Source organism: Echiichthys vipera (genome assembly GCF_963691815.1).
Source record: "Echiichthys vipera genome assembly, chromosome: X".
Classification (NCBI taxonomy): domain Eukaryota; kingdom Metazoa; phylum Chordata; class Actinopteri; order Perciformes; family Trachinidae; genus Echiichthys; species Echiichthys vipera.
This window is the reverse complement of record NC_139825.1, coordinates 5,264,505-5,284,019: the sequence shown is the minus strand read 5'-3', so window position 1 is coordinate 5,284,019 and position 19,515 is coordinate 5,264,505. Positions and strand designations below refer to the sequence as shown.

General features: G+C 41.8%; 1 protein-coding gene across 2 annotated transcripts in view; it reads left to right on the top strand.

The window, feature by feature from the left end:
* The first annotated feature begins 1,138 nt into the window (after positions 1 to 1,138).
* Positions 1,139 to 19,515, top strand: part of zbtb40 (zinc finger and BTB domain containing 40) — a 36,520-nt gene continuing 18,143 nt past the window's right edge. For both annotated transcript variants that reach the window (XM_083939971.1, XM_083939970.1), the window contains exons 1-4: positions 1,139 to 1,248; positions 2,288 to 2,452; positions 7,285 to 7,715; positions 19,324 to 19,496. In XM_083939971.1, the coding sequence (XP_083796097.1) occupies positions 1,151 to 1,248; positions 2,288 to 2,452; positions 7,285 to 7,715; positions 19,324 to 19,496 (867 nt within the window). In that variant the 5' untranslated portion in view covers positions 1,139 to 1,150. The remainder of the gene's footprint in view (positions 1,249 to 2,287; positions 2,453 to 7,284; positions 7,716 to 19,323; positions 19,497 to 19,515) is intronic.

Below are 19,515 nucleotides of genomic sequence, written 5' to 3'. Positions count from 1 at the left end.
TTGTAGTTTAAAAAAAACAAACCTGAATCCATCTATAACTAATAATAGTGTGTGTGCAATATTCGCAAAACAGTGCCTTAATTTAAAATTATTTACTGTGGGATTGGCCTAATTACTGTGTTAAAACACCAAGGCTACAAACAAGATATTTTTCAGCGGTTTGCCAAAAGAGGTGCGCTCCTGAAGCTGCTGTCTACCGTCACTGTTGGATAACCAAGCAATGTACAATTATTTTAGATTAGATTAGAAGTTTATTGAGCAGGGACAAACACATTGTTTCATATAAAATATAAAATAGATGCCATGCATACAGGTTTCTAGTCGAGACTAATCCCCCCCACACCCTGTTATGAATTTAATATTAACTTAATACAATTTTATACGCATTTATGCGTATGTATAAAATATAGCCTACAAATATCTTGTTTTTAGGCTACTAAATAAAACAAAACAGTGAAGGCAACAGGATATGGGACCTTAAAAAGATATATAATATATGTGCAAATAAATGATCTGTACTACAGTGCGATGCAACAGGTAAAAGCAGCAACTGAAGGACTAGAAGCACCTTTAGGTAGTCACTTGAACATTAATGGTAGATTTTTCATCTCTGTCACTCTGTCTGAATGCAGCTGCGTCTACTGCACAGATTGAGATCAAGATGCTAGTGTGTTTTGTGCCAGAATGTCCACGAGGACAGAAGAAGGAGTAGCATCCTCTGAGAGACCTCTGTCAAGTGAGGGGCTTGTACTCCGGGTCTGCAGCTGGATGCTATTGAGAAGAAGAGGAGCCAAAGCTTGATGGCGTGACGTCACATATGCGACATGAAATGTAGCCTTTGTCATTAGGCTTTTTTCCAGAGCCTTTCACTGAACAATCCTACAATAAACTGTCAAACTCTTTACATGAAAAATTATACTTTAATTCCAAAAACATCACATGTGTAATCCAGGACATATAATTACAGGGACCAGAAAATAATTGTTTGTCTTTTTCATAGACAAGAATGTACACTTTTCCAGAGTTGAGGTCCCATGGGCTCTGCCGGAAAGGGCGGGACTTACCAGTCCTATATACAGGCGGTTGGTTGTTTGGTTTAGGCCATAGGCGAACTATCAACCGGAAATGACCCATTTGATTGCCGTATCTCATGTCGCCATTTTCAAAATTGCTTATCTTTATTGCGCACAGAAGATTTGTTCAGCAAAGAAGTTTAAATAAAGAAACGGACCGTTTGAATTGTATAAGGTAAAATCATCCATTTACTGGAAGCTGCATGTCGGGTGGGCAGGGTTTTAGCCAGAGTAGATGTAATTACGCTTTCCATTTAATTTCACTGAGCTGACATTAGCATCCGGAGCTAAAGCTAGTGGCGGGCAGTGCTAAAGCTGATTAGCGTGCATTACCCTTGTAGATATTCACTGAAGACACGTGAACCAGGAACATGAGCAAACAGTCGGCTGCTTAGGAAATTGGGACCGCTGTCTTCGCAATATCGCAAAGGCAGAATAGCAAATATTATCTGACTTGCCACTTTTTCATATTCCAAATTTAATTCAAATGTAAAATAAATGCGTGATTGCTTATCGTAGCAAACACTTTACTCAAAAAGCATAACTTGATACTTGTTATCAGGGGTGCATATTCGATGTCAGAATTGGGGGTGACACAATAGTATAATAGTAATGTAGATTTTTTTTTGCCCGTATGTAACTCATACCATGCCACCATAAATCCCAACTTCATAGAGGCTCACCATATAATTAAAAAAGTACTGCACATGGAATCATTGACTGTGTTTAGCTTTCTTGTCTAACTGTTATATTAGTAAATCATCATTTTAAGGGTCTTCATGTAAACTCTCCTCAGCCCTAGTTCTCCTCTCCATCTTCCTTTTCTCCCAGTGTATGGGACTACTTGATGCATGATTCATTGATATGGATGAATATGAAGCCCTAACCAAGTTGTGTTAGCTGACCCCCCCCCCCCCCCCCCCCCCCAAAAGGATCTGCACCCATGCTTATTATGAATGTCTGTGTTCCAACACGGCATGCATCCAATGATCAAAAACTGCACAATAACTTACATAGCAGTGACATAATACATTTACAGTACATGAAGCTGGCACATCATACAAAATGCCGAGCTTTAAATTAAAAGGGCTCCTTTGTGTGTTTGTTAAATGGGAGTTATTCCACCGGTAGATAAACATATGATCAGAATTCTGTCTACGCTGCTGGAAAAAACAGTATTTTTAAATTAAGTTTGACATGATGTGTCCCTCCAGACCATCCATCAAAATGATGGAGTTACCCAACTACAGCAGCCAGCTGATGCAGCAGCTGTGGGCCCTGAGGAAAGAGGGTCACTTCTGTGACTGCACCATCCTGGTGGGAGACAGCCCTCACCGCGCACATAAACTGGTACTGGCTGCTTCCAGCATGCTCTTCAGGTAGTGTGAGCATTGGATTTTAAAATGATCTGCACAGATTTGTTTGCATGTGATTTATTAAAGTGAAATATTTGATGGGTTGGATTTCATGTTCAGCAGGTCTTGATCATTCATCAAATAATATTTTCCTGGGCTGTCCTTGATTAAAGACAACACTTGTAAGATTATGTCGATTAATTGATTAGTGCAGAAGCATCATTTTAAATCTTGTGTTGACCAGAGATGTGCTCTTTAGTTTCCTGGAAATAAGTCTGTCAGCATAAAAAAGTATTGAAAAATTACTTGTAGACTAAAGAAATCTTAGTCCAAAGCCCAAAAGGATAAGTCTACTAGTCGATTAGGAGGGGGCAGCCATAGTAGTGCGACAAAATAATCTTTGAAATCTCAACTTAAGGTCCGCTCATTCGTTTTTTCCTGAACCTTTTAAAAGATTGTAAGTGGACCTTAAGATTATTTTGTCATGTCATAATTACACATTTTAAAAACATATACACTAGAGATTAAAACAAATAGTACGTTCTCATCTAACAAAAAGAAAGTAATTATATTAATTCAGAATCATTTGGTATCTGGATCAATTGTTTTTAAAAACGAATATTTAATATTCAGAGCAGTTCTAAAAAGTGTCATCCAGTCCTTTGTGCTTCAACTATACAGTTCAGTTCAGTCTGTAGCTGCAGTGTTTTGGGGAAAATCTCATGGTCTATTAAAGGAAGTTAAAGTAAAGGTCTCTGCTCCCTGAGGGCATGTCTAAGTCAAGTCTCAAGTCTTGGCACTCCATTACATTGACACTGCATTTTCTTTTCAAAGCTGTGTTAATAGTTCTTTTTCACAGCTGACTCATTTAAATGCCTAGTCCTTTAATCTTTAAGTTGTGTTCCAAAATTTGATCGGGTCAAAATGTCTCATTTTTGCTTTTAAGTCCCAGCGCACATCCTGGTCACATCTAAAGTTGAGTCAAGTCTATGAATTTAATAAGTCTAACTGGAGTCGAAGTGTTACGTTTACAGCTCTCACAGTCACCCCTATTATAATGGCAATTTCTCCTAAGGTTAGTCCCATTGCCCAGTTGCCATTAATACACAGGTGTTTGCAGTGACCTCCTCCACAGCTACAGTTAACAGGTTGTAAAGTATGTGGGTTGTTGATGTGGTTGATGTAGAGATGCACGTACCAGATTCTGTAACTCTTTCCATTGTGGTGTGTTGCTTCTTTGTTGCCGGTCCGGTGAGAACTGTTTGACTCCTACCTGTGTTACCCCTTCCTGTCACCTCTGCTCCCTTTCATACCACCTTGTGCTCCCAATGACCACCACAATGTGTCCAAAGATAATAGTAATTCAATTCAATTCAATTTTATTTATAGTGCCAAATCATAACAAAAGTTATCTCAGGACACTACAGAGTAGGTATAGACCACACTCTATGACTTATTTATGATTTACATAGACCCAACAATTCCCCTGTAGAGTACGGTGGCAACGAAAACCTTCCCTATTACAGGCAGGAACGTCAGACAGACCCAGCTCTCTGGAGGACGGACATCTGTCTTGACTGGTTGGGGAGGAAGAAAAGGAGAGAGAAGGAAAGAAAAGACGGACAGATGGACAGAGAGAGACAAAGACAGAGACAGACACACTTCCAGTAACTATAATAATATCTATAGTAATGTGAATATGACTTATATGTTATGGCAGTTAATATAGCAGAATAGTAGAAACAAGCACATTTAAGGTTATAAATTACAATAGTAGCAGGAAGCGTCATGCAGGACCACGGCAGCAGGCACCACCACGATCAGCAGAGACCTGCGAGACGACAAAGCACAAACAACTCTGGGGAAGAAGTTGAATTGGTAACTTGCATTGATGAGACATGAATGATACAGACAGAGAGGAAAGAAGCTCAGAGTATCTGGAAAAGTATTATCCCCCGGCAGACTAGGCCTATAGCAGCATCATTAAGCAGAACAAAATCAGCTTAAAAATAACAACATTGCTAAGGGCTCGTAAGCCCTAGCTGTAAGCTTTATCGAAAAGGAAAGTTTTAAGTTTACTTTTGTAATATGAGGACAGTGTCTGCCTCCCGAATAATACTTGGGAGTCGGTTCCACAGGAGAGGAGCCTCGCATTCTCGACAGAACCCTGTGGAACTCCGGGACTAACTTTAGTGTACATGGAGGATTTGTCGTTAACATGTACAAACTGAGATCTATCTGATAAATATGACTTAAACCAGCTCAGTGCGGTTCCTTTAATGCCAATTAGATGCTCCAGTCTTTGTAGCAGGATACGATGGTCAATAGTGTCGAAGGCAGCACTGAGGTCTAGTAAAACAAGTACAGAAACAAGTTGTTTGTCTGAAGCTATTAGAAGGTCATTATTAATTTTTATCAGTGCTGTCTCAGTGCTACGATTCATTCTAAATCCTGACTGGAAGTTCTTAAATAACTCATTATTATGTAAAACCTCACACGGATGATTGGAGACTAATTTCTTGAGGATCTTAGAGAGAAAGGAAGGTTAGACATAGGTCTATAGTTGGCTAGTACCTCAGGATCAAGACTGGGCATTTTGAGAAAAGGTTTAATTACAGCTACTTTAAAAGACTGTGGTACATAACCTGCTGATAAAGACATATTAATCATATGTAGTACAGGAGTGCTAATTAAAGGTAACACTTCTTTAAGTACCCTTGTTGGAATAGAGTCTAGGGGCGCACTCGCACTGTCCATCCATACCATGCCTAGGCCACAGCCCCCTATTTCCTAGGGGAAGCATATATAAGGTGAATAGAATCGGTCCAGGGACAAAACCTGTGCTTGCTGGTCACGGCCCGTTTGGGAGAGTGGGCATTTGTAAAGCACGTTTGCACATGTACGAGCACGAGCGTGCGCACGTGTACAAGCACGAAGCCTGCGGCGGTTCTGACCGCATTTTTTGTGCGCCTGTTCAGACATAGAAAAAAAGAAGACCTTCTCATTCGTGCCGTTCGGTTCAACTCAAGTTGTCGCCTTGCAACGTCGACTAAACGGGGTCATGTCACAATGAGTCCAAAAAAACCCACAAAGCCAAAAACTTTACCATGTTTTCTGCGCTGCTTTCTATTATGTGGCTAAAAGACCGCGCGCTTTTGTAAACAAAGCAACGCATCGCAATGAGAATCAATGCGTGTGACGTGTTACGGCGTGATGACGTATAGGCAGAAAGAAGCATTCTGCCGAGCAGCATCATTAACCTGCCGAGGCCCAGGTAGTGTGAGTACAAACGGGCCTGGGCCACGGGGGGAGAGGGAGGGGGGGACAAGTACCCTAAAGCACGGGGCACGGTACGGATGGACAATGTGAGTGCGCCCTAGGAGACAAGTAGAAGGCTCTAATGCTGAAATAGTAGAGGTTAATTTGTTAAGGTCAACTGTAGAAAAGCAGTCCAAGAATATATCAGGTCGTACAGTTGTTTCTAAGGTTCCTTGGTTTGAAAAAAAATTGGTGCCAAGCGAGTTGATTTTCCCTCTAATAGTTATAATTTTGTCATTAAAGAAGGCCATGAAGTCGTTACTACTGAGGTTTATAGGAATACATGGCTTAATAGAGCTGTGGATCTCTGTCAGCCTGGCTACAGTGCTGAAAAGAAATCTAGGATTGTTCTTATTCTTCTCTATTAAAGATGAGTAATAGGCTGCTCTGGCATTACGGAGGGCCTTCCTATATGTTTTTAGACTTTCTTCCCAAACTAAGCGAGATTCCTCTTATTTAGAGGTACGCCATTTACTTTCTAATTTTCGCAATACGTTTTAATTCACGGGTTTGTGAGTTATACCATGGAGCTAACTTCCTCTGTTTCATTATCTTCTTTTTTAAAGGAGCAACAGAGTCGAGTGTTGTTCGTAGTGAGCCTGTAACACTGACAACAAGGTGATCAATATCAGAGAAACTAACGTTAGTGCAGGAATCTTGAATATTAGGATAAGGCATTCAATTAAATGCAGATGGAAACGCTTCCTTAAATTTAGTTTAGCACTATCAGATAAACATCTAGTGTAGAAACTTTTGCCCAGAGGTGAGTAGTCCTGTAATACGAATTCAAAAGTTGTTAAATAATGGTCTGATAAAATAGTTTTCTGTGGAAAGACTATTAAGTCATTGATTTCCACACCATAAGCCAAAACAAGGTCGAGGGTGTGATTAAAACAGTGAGTAGGTTTATGTACACTCTGACTAAAACCAATCGAATCTAATAGAGAGATAAACGCAATACTAAGGCTATTACTAACAACATCCATATGAATATTAAAATCTCCTAAAATGATTACTTTATCAGATTTAAGGACTAAATTTGACAGAAACTCAGTCAGACAGAGCAAATCGATATGGTTATCTGATATCAGATCATTTACTAATACAGCTTTAGATGGCAGAGATCTGATGTTTAAAAGTCCACGTTTTTTTCTGATTTTGTTGCATTTATATATTCTTATAAATCCTCTATAATAGTCTTCAGTAATAGTACACTGAAGACTCAATACTAAAATGCCAACCGTGAACATACAATAGCTCCTACACCTATATTAATGAATTTGATCCTCAATTTCATTTGATGCTGTGACAGGAAAAGCTTAGGCTGTTCATCTATTGGTTTTTACCTGATATCTTCCTTTTCCCAGCTACCTTATGTGGACAGAAGCCAGTTGTCCTACTAATGTATTTGTTGGTCATTTGACAAATTCATATTAATCTTAAAAGTAAAGATGATTTATAGTGGGATAGTTTGGGATATGTAACTTCTGTTTAAATGGGAACTTAAAAAGAAATACATTGATCCTCATCTCTGTCAGGTCTCTCCTGGATGGCACCGACACCATCTCGATTGACACAGCCATGGTTTCCTCGCAGGAGTTTGGCTGTCTGCTGGACATGGTCTACACGGGCAAGCTGCCTCTTGGAAAACACAACGTCAGCCGTATCGTCGCAGCCGCAGACAGCCTGCAGATGTTCGACGTGGCTGTGGGCTTCAAAAATGTCCTCAGCAGTCTGGTCAACCAGCAGAAACCCCAATTCCCAGTTCTTTCTACACAGACCCCAAACATCACAGGGATCAACAAAGCCCAGAGCATGAACCCTGAAGGTTTAGCTTCACCTAACAAGGACAAGTGGGTTTCAGAGAAGACAGAGCAAAAGGCTGAGCTGAAGAAGGAAGAGAGTGACAGTGAAGACGCAAAGGAACCTGCATGTAAAAGACCCTGTGTGAAGCTCTCTGAGTCCTCAGGTGAGTCTCATCTGCTTACCATGTCAAAGGCCTGTTCTGGGGATTTAGAAGCATGTGTTGAAGGCATAAATACACAGAGTGAGCACTTTATTAGGCACGATTGTACAACCTAATTAGTGATAGAGTTGTTCCCATATTGATAACAGTATCGGAAATGCCTCAGATACTGCCTAAAATACTGTTATCGGTTTCAGTGAGTACTTAAGTCTGCACCAATCTGATACCACGTAATTTAGCCCCCGAAAAAAAATATACTTTTAAAAGCTGAATATGTAGAATCTTTATTAAAAGCTACATTTAAAAAAAAAATATATATATATATACACCCACAGGGCTACTGGAGGGGTACAAAATGAAAGAATTGCTTTTCCATAAAAAAAATATATTTAGCCTGAATTAATATTTTAAAACATTTTTGACAGGTTTGACAATGACTTTCTGTCACATTCTGTTTCCATTGTAGCAGCCAATAGGGTTGGGCGTTGTGGGTTGACAGGTTTGTCTGTTGTTGCTACAGAAACAAGAAATCCTTTTGAGTTGAGAGCTAGCTAATGGATTACACACCACTCAAAGACATTTTCAATTTTATTTATAGTGTCAAATCATATCAAAAGTTATCTCAGGACACTTTACTGAGTAGGTAAAGACCACACTATGAGTTATTTATGATTTACATAGACCCAACAATGCCCTCGTAGAGTACGATGGTAAGGACAACCGTCCCTATAACAGGCAGGAACGTCAGACAGACCCAGCTCTGTGGAGGACGGCCATCTGTCTTGACTGGTTGGGGAGGAAGAAAAGGAGAGAGAAAAGATGGACAGAGAGAGACAAAGACAGACACAAAGACTCACTTCCAGAGATGCAAGCAACCACAAAGTAACAGTGACTATAGTGATAGCTAATGCAATGTGAATATGACTTACAAGTTATGGAAGTTAATACAGAAGAACAGCAAGAAACGGGCACAGCTAGAGTGACAGAACATGGCAATGACAAAAATTATGGTGGCAAACATGGAGTTGAAATAGTTACATGCATTGATGAGACATGAATGATACAGACAGAGAGGATAAAAGCTCAGAGAATCAGCAACAGGATTATCCCCCGGCAGACTAGGCCTATAGCAGCATCATTAAGTAGAACAAAATCAGCTTAAAAATAACAACATAGCGAAGGGCTGGTAAGCCCTAGCTGTAAGCTTTATCAAAAAGGAAAGTTTTAAGTTTACTCTTAAATATGGGGACAGTGTCTGCCTCCAGAATAACACCTGGGAGTTGGTTCCACAAGAGAGGAGCTTGGTAGCTGAAGGCTCTGCCTCCCATTCTACTTTTGGAGACTCTAGGAACGACAAGTAGCCCTGCATTCTCAGAGCGCAGCGATCTAGTCGGGTAATAATGTACTATTTGGCTCTTTAAGATACGGTGGAGTCTGACCAATACGAGCTTTATAGGGAAGGAGAAGGATTTTAAATTCTATTCTAGATTTTACAGGTAGCGAGTGCAAAGGAGCCAATACAGGAGAAATAATTTCTCTACGATCTGTTTTAGTTAGTACTCGAGCTGCAGCATTTTGGACCAACTGGAGATTCTTCACAGACTTATTGGAGCAGCCTGATGATAAGGAGTTGCAATAGTCCAGCCTAGAGGTAACAAATGCATGGACTAGTTTTTCTGCATCTTTCTGAGACACAAAGTTCCTAATTTTTGCAATATTACGCAGGTGAAAATATGCAGTCCTTGTTGTAAATTTTATGTGAGAATCTAAGGACATATCCTGATCAAAAATAACACCCAGACTCCTTACTGTGGGGCTGGAGGACAACAAAATATCATCCAGAGTAACAATATCTTTAGCTATTGAGTTTCGGAGGTCTTTGGGGCCAAGTACAATGACTTCAGTTTTTTCTGAGTTAAACATCAGAAAATTTCAGGTCATCCAGCTTTGTATTTCCTTAATGCACATTTGAAGTTTATCTAACTTATTCGGTTTCTTCTGGTTTGATCGACAAATATAATTGTGTATCATCAGCATAACAATGAAAGTTTATGGAGTGCTTCCTTATAATATTTCCTAAGAGAAGCATTTATAAGGTGAGTAGAATCGATCCAAGGACAGAACCCTGTGGGACTCCGTGACTTACTTAGTGTGTATGAAGGATTTGTCGTTAACATGTACAAACTGAGATCTATCTGATAAATATGACTTAAACCAGCTCAGTGCGGTTCCTTTAATGCCAATTAGGTCGCACTCACACTGTCCTTCTGGCCAGGGCCAAAACCGGTTTTCCAGCTAAAGCCTAGTACCTTAAAGCAGTGTGAGTGCACCCTTTCCGCGCATAACTGCGGCCAAGAAGAGGTGGGCTTTAGCGGAGCCGTTTGCACATGTTCGAGCACGAGCGTGCGCACGTGTACGAGCACAAGCCCTACGGCAGTAGCGTTATGTCCGCCTGTTCGGACATGTAAATAGAAGGACGGACCATGCGCGGACATTTCACAACAACAACAATGGCGGTGAAAGGTTCACGTTGATGTGATGCGGAGGTGGAGTGTTTACTGCAGATTTGGTCGGATGAAAATATTCAAAAACAGTCGACAAGACGCACAAAAACTCTGCATTAATAAGCATTGGCCGAGGCCCAGGCAGTGTGAGTACAAACGGGGCTGGGGCGCGGGGGGGAGAGGGAGGGGGGACAAGTACCCTAAAGTCCGGGTCGTGGTCCGGGAGGACAGTGTGATCACGCTCTTAGATGCTCCAGTCTCTGTAGCAGGATGCGATGGTCAATAGTGTCGAAGGCAGCACTGAGATCTAGTAAAACAAGTACAGAAACAAGTCCTTTGTCTGAAGCTATTAGAAGGTAATTATTAATTTTTATCAGTGCTGTCTCAGTGCTACGATTCATTCTAAATCCTGACTGGAAGACCTTAAATAACTCATTATTATGTAAAACCTCACACAGATGATTGGAGACTAATTTCTTGAGGATCTTAGAGAGAAAGGAAGGTTAGATATAGGTCTGTAGTTGGCTGGTACCTAAGGATCAAGACTGGGCATTTTGAGAAAAGGTTTAATTACAGCTACTTTAAAAGACTGTGGTACATAACCTGCTGATAAAGACATATTAATCATATGTAGTACAGGAGTGCTAACTAAAGGTAACACTTCTTTAAGTACCCTTGTTGGAATAGAGTCTAGGGGCGCACTTGCACTGTCCATCCATACCATGCTTAGGCCACGGCCCCCTATTTCCTAGGGGAAGCATATATAAGGTGAATAGAATCAGTCCAGGGACAAAACCTGTGCTTGCTGGTCACGGCCCGTTTGGGAGAGGAGGGCTTTTGTAAAGCACGTTTGCACATGTACGAGCACGAGCGTGCGCACGTGTACAAGCACGAAAGCTGCGGCGGTTCTGACCGCATTTTTTGTGCGCCTGTTCAGACATAGAAAAAAGAAGACCTTCTCATTCGTGCCGTTCGGTTCAACTCAAGTTGTCGCCTTGCAACGTCGACTAAACGGGGTCATGTCACAATGCGTCCAAAAAAACCCACAAAGCCAAAAACGTTACCATGTTTTCTGCGCTGCTTTCTATTATGTGGCTAAAAGACCGCGCGCTTTTGTAAACAAAGCGACGCATCGGAATGAGAATCAATGCGTGTGACGTGTTACGGCGTGATGACGTATAGGCAGAAAGAAGCATTCTGCCGAGCAGCATCATTAACCTGCCGAGGCCCAGGTAGTGTGAGTACAAACGGGCCTGGGCCACGGGGGGAGAGGGAGGGGGGGACAAGTACCCTAAAGCACGGGGCACGGTACGGATGGACAATGTGAGTGCGCCCTAGGAGACAAGTAGAAGGCTCTAATGCTGAAATAGTAGAGGTTAATTTGTTAAGGTCAACTGTAGAAAAGCAGTCCAAGAATATATCAGGTCGTACAGTTGTTTCTAAGGTTCCTTGGTTTGAAAAAAAATTGGTGCCAAGCGAGTTGATTTTCCCTCTAATAATTTTGTCATTAAAGAAGGCCATGAAGTCGTTACTACTGAGGTTTATAGGAATACATGGCTCAATAGAGCTGTGGATCTCTGTCAGCCTGGCTACAGTGCTGAAAAGAAATCTAGGATTGTTCTTATTCTTCTCTATTAAAGATGAGTAATAGGCTGCTCTGGCATTACGGAGGGCCTTCCTATATGTTTTTAGACTTTCTTCCCAAACTAAGCGAGATTCCTCTTATTTAGAGGTACGCCATTTACTTTCTAATTTTCGCAGTACGTTTTAATTCACGGGTTTGTGAGTTATACCATGGAGCTAACTTCCTCTGTTTCATTATCTTCTTTTTTAAAGGAGCAACAGAGTCGAGTGTTGTTCGTAGTGAGCGTGTAACACTGACAACAAGGGGATCAATTTCAGAGAAACTAACGTTAGTGCAGGAGTCTTGAATATTAGGATATGGCATTCAATTAAATGCAGATGGAAACGCTTCCTTAAATTTAGTTTAGCACTATCAGATAAACATCTAGTGTAGAAACTTTTGCCCAGAGGTGAGTAGTCCTGTAATACGAATTCAAAAGTTATTAAATAATGGTCTGATAAAATAGTTTTCTGTGGAAAGACTATTAAGTCATTGATTTCCACACCATAAGCCAAAACAAGGTTGAGGGTATGATTAAAACAGTGAGTAGGTTTATGTACACTCTGACTAAAACCAATCGAATCTAATAGAGATAAACGCAATACTAAGGCTATTATTATCAACGTCCACGTGAATATTTAAATCTCCTACAATGATTACTTTTTTAGATTTAAGGGAGAAATTTGACAGAAACTCTGAGAATTCAGATAGAAATTCATAGTACGGACCAGGAGCACGGTACACTATAACAAGTATAATTGGCTGCACAGTTTTCCAGGCTGAATGTGAAAGACAAGAACAAGACTTTCAAATTAATTATAATATAGTTTAGGTTTAGGGTTGATAAATAGGCCTGAGTCATAAATAGCTGCAACGCCTCCTCCTCGACCATTGCCTCGAGGAATATGAGTATTAATATCACTGGGAGAAGTGGATTCATTAGGCTAACATATTCTTCATGACACAGCCAGGTTTCAGTCAGACAGAGTAAATCAATATGGTTATCTGATATCAGATCATTTACTAATACAGCTTTAGATGGCAGAGACCTGATATTTAAAAGTCCACATTTTATTTTCTGATTTTGTTGCATTATCGCAGATTTGGTGTTGATTTGTATCAAGTTTTTCTGTATGGCTCCTCTTCTGTTCATTTTTGATTTATTTAATATAGATGACCGTTAGGCACACAGCGTTTGTATATGATACTGAGCTGGATACTGCTCCACAGGGAGCGCAGAGAGGTGTGTAAGACTGCAACTCGGCTTCCTGTGAGTCTGTGGTAAGGGCAGCGCATAGAGGTGTATTAAACTGTGACTATGCATCCTGATCCCAACGCTGGGTTGTTGTCAGGAGGTGGTGGTGGTGGTACAGGACTGGACAGTCAGGCCAGTGTTGACAAATGAAAGTCTTGACCCATCCTGGTTAGGGTGCAGGCCATCTTGTTTAGAAAGTCTGGGTCTGTTTAAAAAGGCCCTAAAGTTGTCCACAAATGGAGTACTATTCACCAGGCAGTATCCTCTCTAAGCCACAGGTGCAGCTGGCGGAGGCGATTTGTCATGACGTCACCAAAGCGCGGCAGGGGAAGCGGGCCGGAAATAATCAGTTGCTTCCCCGTGTCTAGCAGGCGGTTCACCATGGACCTGAAGTCCTGCTCATTGGTACCAGTCTGTAGGACCTGCATGGGGGCCGAGTTGTGCTGCGAACACAGCAGGAGGGCGGAGGACTCCCTGACGTCGGCTCCTTGGTGGCAGAAGGTCTGGCCGCCCTGTTCCATCCCATGCCTGACCATCGAGGTCCTGGCAACCAACACGGAGGGAAAGCTCTTCTCCACGGGCTGTTTGGAGGTGTGCCTGCCCGCCGCTGCTCCTAACGGAGACGGAGGGGAGGGATCTGGTTGGGCGAGTGGACCCTGGCTCCTTGGTCGGCGAAAGCCACAACCGGCTGGATGGAAGGATCTCGGGGACGAGCTGGATCCAGTGGTAGATCTGGAGGCGGAGGAGGGAGAGATGGACGAGCCCCAGTGCTCCTGTTCACCACTGACCAGGGTTCACTCGGCTTGAGTGGAGTTGAGCTCAACAGACCCGGAGCCACCACTCCATCCTCCCTGATAGAGCACTGCCACTCTGCGTGGCGAATGCAGGAGGTGAGCTGTGCCGAAGACTTGGGCTTGGCTTCCTGGTGGTTCTAGCGGGACTCGGTGAGTGCTGGTGCCGGAAAACCGGTGGTGATGGAGCCAGTCCACGGCAGGGTGGTGTTGTCGGTGGCAGTCATGGTCCGGTCACCAGCGCTGAAAGCCCTAAGATGGCCGACGAGCTTCGCCTGGGTCGTGGCGACGGTTGAGAGATCCAGGAGGATTTCGTCCCTCTCCATGAGGTCAGCCTTCAGGCCAGAGACGTTCTCCCTCAGTGTTGAGAGCATGGGAAGACAGGACTCGCACACGGCCATCATGTCGTAGTTTGTGCTGGGGATCCGTCACCCCGGGACACAGAACCAAGACAGGGAGGTGAGTTTAATTCCGGTCCTGGAGTCGAAATGTTCAGGGAGACCTTCTTCACTCCTAGGCAGGCAGCCCACTTCACCAGCTGCTTTTAGATCCCACTGAGTTGAAGAAGTTCTTTAAAAATTGGTGCCTCACAGGCCTGATGGTTAAACGCTTCGGTCCATGGTTTGAAGAAATAAATACAATAAAAGTTGGGCACGAGTGATTCCAAATCGAAAAACGATAAACTTAAAGTTAAAACAATATTTTCTGGAGCCGAAATGGCGGGAAATCCAGTGAAATCTAGCGACGCTGCGCATGCGTAAGCGTAGATGACGTAGACATAGTGCAATACAATACAGTAGTCAGTACAGAGTAGTACAGAGTAAAGTAGTAAAGACTTCCAGTTGAAGACTGGCTAATAGGGGTGGAACAGTTCACAAAATCCACTGTTCGGTTCATATCACGGTTTTCGGGTCACGGTTTTTTGGTTCAGTTCGGTTGTTTTTTTCTATTTCTATTAGATTCTAAAAATACCATGTACCAGAACTATAGCCTAATAATAAGATTATTTTTTAAGGACATGTCATGCAATCATGCAAAAACTGAAATAATAAGGCAGCTTGTTTAGGGATTACTGTAACAATCTTAAATGAAAGTGAAGTGAGATTTTGAAACAGTAGGAGAAACATTGCTGCATTTACGCGTTTATATATTTAGTTGGCAAAAAGGTAAACAATTGTTTGCCTTCTAGGTAAGAATATAAACACATTAAATCTTAAAAAAAAAGAAGAAAATAGGTTTTCTTTCACTAAAATATGCACAAACAGCAATCACTGAACTGACTGAAATAGGCTACATGTTTCTCTGACAAACGTTGTTTCCCTTTAAAGTAGAAAGAGGAAAATTAAAGCTCTGACTGAGAAAAATGTAACTTTCCTATTTTTATGGTCACATTACAGGCAAAGGGCATCAACATAAAGTGAAGAATAACTCAGCCAGCACTAGACTTTCTTTTCTTTAAAATGAACACAAAAAACAATGTCAATAATATTTTCATTCCCTGATTGTCAGTTCTTAGAATCATTAGTTTTTTCCACTTGGACTTAAAGTGCAGTATCTGGTATACAATCATATAATATGGCTGGATTTCTTATCAAAAGTTAAGGTGTCACAGTTTGGCATCAAAATAAAATGCAATATAAATCAAACCAACAAACACACTGCACTGTTTCAAAACAACACTTATCTATTGTCAAGTTCTTTTGCAAGAAGATCAGTTGGTCCACATTTTCTGCCGCAAGACGAGATCTACTTGCAGTAACAATATTCCCTGCTGTTGAGAAAACTCTCACTTGGTACATATGTACCTTGAACAGTGAAGTAACGTTGTGCCAACCTGGCAATGTAAGGATATTTATGTTTGTTTCTTTTCCACCATGCAAGTGGATCTGCATTCACAGGAATGCAGCCTGTGGCTTTGTAGGAGGCGACTTCTTCCTGAGTGATGCTGGACATAGTGGTGGTTCTTTCCTGTGTAGTAAAGAACTCTCCAAACAGCTCTGCCATGGCAGATTCTTTCTGGGGAGGTGATGTATCTAATGCTCCTGGACCTGCTGCTGAGGATGAACAGGCCACCTGGGCTTCACTGGGTTGACCCTGTAGAGGCATAGTAATAGATATAATAGCTAATAATAGTAGTTTTGAAAATATTAATAACAACAAAAAGCTTCCATGGCAGAAAAGAAACTAAAATTATTCTCTACTGGGCAGTGGGGAAAATATATTCTTAAGGCACAAATATGCTTGATTTCATAAAAAATATGATTATGATAATTGATGACAAATTACATTAAATGTAGTTATATACAAAATTAAATTACAATACGTGCTCTTCATTTTCCTCAATGTCTGTGATATCACTGAAGATTTCCTGACGAGATGCTTCCTCCAGGTAAGGCAGGGACTTGAACCTTGGTCTTTGGTGACGGCTGCCCTAGCATCTCTGATGGAGAGACTGTCCTCATCACTTGGTGTCATGGATTTTATTATCATCTTTTGCAGAGGGATGACCATGGACACTGAGGGTGATGTTTCTTTGCTCATGAGGGTGGTCACCTTCTTCAGAGGTTTGAGAATCTTAATGAGGTCGTCTGCGAGTTTGGCCTCACTATCAGTCAAGATGGACACGTCCTTGACATTCTTTTTTACATCCTTGTCCATTAGGGCAGAATAGATGGCAGCCTGCGGTTGTACATCATGTCATAGACGGTGTTCCAACAAGTTGGTACATCATGTATTAGTTTGTGAACAGCTAATTCCAGCATCTCCTGCTTCGTTTTCAGGACACAGGCAGCTGTTGTGCTCCGGTGAAAACAACTAACCACCTTCCTCATCTTCCCGAGGAGTCTTGAAACTTGATTTAATGAGACTGCATTTTTGGCTGCAAGGTTAACAGTATGTGCAAAGCACCATATCTGTGGTCCCAGTCCAGCTGTTGCATTGACTGCATTCACCATATTTCGGTAGTAACAGGGATTGTGCTATTGGCTCTTTCTAGTTTCCATTCTGTTACTGCTTGTGTCAGTGCTTCAGAAAGATGCTCACCTGTGTGGCATTCATAACGCGGATGGGTCTGCAAAATGGAGCTTTTCATCTCCCACTCCGAGTTAATGTAATGAGCAGTCACAGTTAGAAAACTTTCAGTGGCCCTAGAGATCCATCCATCTGTAGTAAGAGCCACGTAAGCTGTGTCGGACAATTATTTCACAATTCCTCGACGTGTTTCTTCATAAAGTTCAGGAATTACTGTGTTGCTGAAGTGACGGCGGGACGGAATATTATACGGCGGCTCAAGTACTTCAATCATATGCTGAAATCCTGCATCATCCACCACGGCATAAGGCTGCATATCTTTCGCTATAAACACCCCCATTGCTTTCCTGATTGCTTTTGCCCCGTTTGACGGGACGATTTTTTTCGATAAACCGTTCCACCCCTACTGGTTAACGTTAAATACTGTTGTCAAATGAATTGATAAGTCCAAATTAGTGGTTACCCTGAATGATTCATCACTGACATGGAGCAGGCTGATGACTGACACATTCACAACGAACCTAACAACATGACTGCTGGAATTATGTTTTGTTGCGACTACGATCTTGAGACACTAAATGGTGGTGTTCTGCTCATTCTACATATTAAACCTTTAAGAATTGTATTTATGTTCGTTTTCAGTTATGACTGACTCAATACTAGATATTAAAGATAAAGTTCTGTGGCATTCATCTCTGTACATATTTGTTAATGTTTTACAAATGGTTTACCCTGAGCTGGGACATATGGCAATGATAGCAATCATATTATATCCATACTAACAAAACAAATAATAATCAGAACTTGTATCTGGAAAGAAAAATGGGATTGGAACATCTCTAAATAGTGATAGACCGATCGGTCAATTAATGCCATGCTGAGATTATTGGCATCGGTGCATGACAGGCCAATTAACAAAAAATGTCTGCAGACACATTAGCAGGCAGCCTGTTAGTGTGGCTGCTAAGGAAAACAGTGGTCTCTCCCCCTTTGGTCAATTTCGCCATTCTATGGACAGACATCAGCGCCACAGTAGCAAGCCTTTAACCAGCTAACATAGGTTACAGGGCTCCAAAAACTATTGTATGGACATCCCCAGCCCCCACTCCTACTCCTGACAAGTAAAACATGTATCAGATTTGTAAGCAAGTGTAACACAGACTAAACAGATACAAAGCAGGCAGTAACCGCATGAAATAAATGTTCATTAAGTTCAGCAATTTTGTGAATCATTTGTTATTATTAAATTATTGTATGTTATCAGATGCAAAAAACAACAACAAGATATGGGCATTATATATCGGCCGCCCTGCTTTCTAAAGCCCTTGTTACACACAGATTCTGCAACAGTGCTGAAATTAATCACAACGCCTGTTTTTTGTTCGTTCACACAGACAGTCAGTGTGTGTGAGCCGACTCGCATCATTAATCGACCACTTGTAGCCAGCCCAACCCGCAAACTGCCAACTTTATAGATTATACTAAAGGCTCATTTATGCTCTACATTAGATACGCATACGGATACGGACAGAGCCTTCTGTCCATACTCTGCAGTGAATAGCAGGAGCGAGCAAGTCATTAAAAGTCCCATCGGACATCCTGAAATACTGAAAGTGACAATTTCTCTTATCTGTCAAACCATTGTGTGTAATTCTCCGTCCACACTCCAGGATGTCTTTAGTGTCTCACAGACCACCACTGTCTACAACGCTGCCCGCCATTTTGCCTCCTTCTCAACAGACGCAGGATCGTTATCTCCTCCATCATTGCCATGTTTGTTGTTGTCTTAAACTTTTTTTTTTCCAAACTTTATTGGTGTAACTTTTTAATCTGAGCGATGCCCTCTAGAGGATGTTTTGCTCAATATCCATTCAACGTAAAGGACGCATGAGAGCAGCGACTTATAGAACGTTGATAACGTACGTCTCTATTCACGCACAAAATGGGAGCAGAAATGAGCCTTGACATGTTGTCAGCGGCAAGGACAGAGACGTATGCTGCAGCACCTGCGTGTGTTTGAGAGAGGGAGAGAGAGAAAAGAGATGGGAAGAGAAGGTTACAATGCTTCTGTAAGTTATTAATAACTTAGTCTACTCAGTACAATGCTTTGACACTTTATGGCCCTCTTTTGTGTCGTTCACCCCTGCTGGCTGTCCCTTTCACACAGACGTTGGTTTGGCGCTGTTGCAGCTCTGTGACTACCTCCACTTCCAGCTCAGAGGCACAACAGACCTGTTCTCTATTCTGTTTCTGTACCTTTCACAAAGACAGCAGAGCGTAATAAAAATGAACAGCCCCGCAATAAAAGGCTGTGTGAACAGGGCTTAAATAATGGCATTGTACATTGAAAAGCCCATATCGGTCGACCACTAAACCTAATGCAATACAACTCTCTCTCTGTCTAAAGCCAAATCTGCAGAAAGTCCAGTGGAAGAAAACAACACAGACGTATTGAACAGGCCTGCCACTGGTTTTCTGGAACATTCCTCTCAGCTTGTGGAGCTCCTCACCAATATGTCATCTGTCCTGGAGCTGCTGAGCCAGGCAGCACAGAAAGGACTGGAAGAACAGGAGAGACAGGTAGAACAGCAATGAGCTT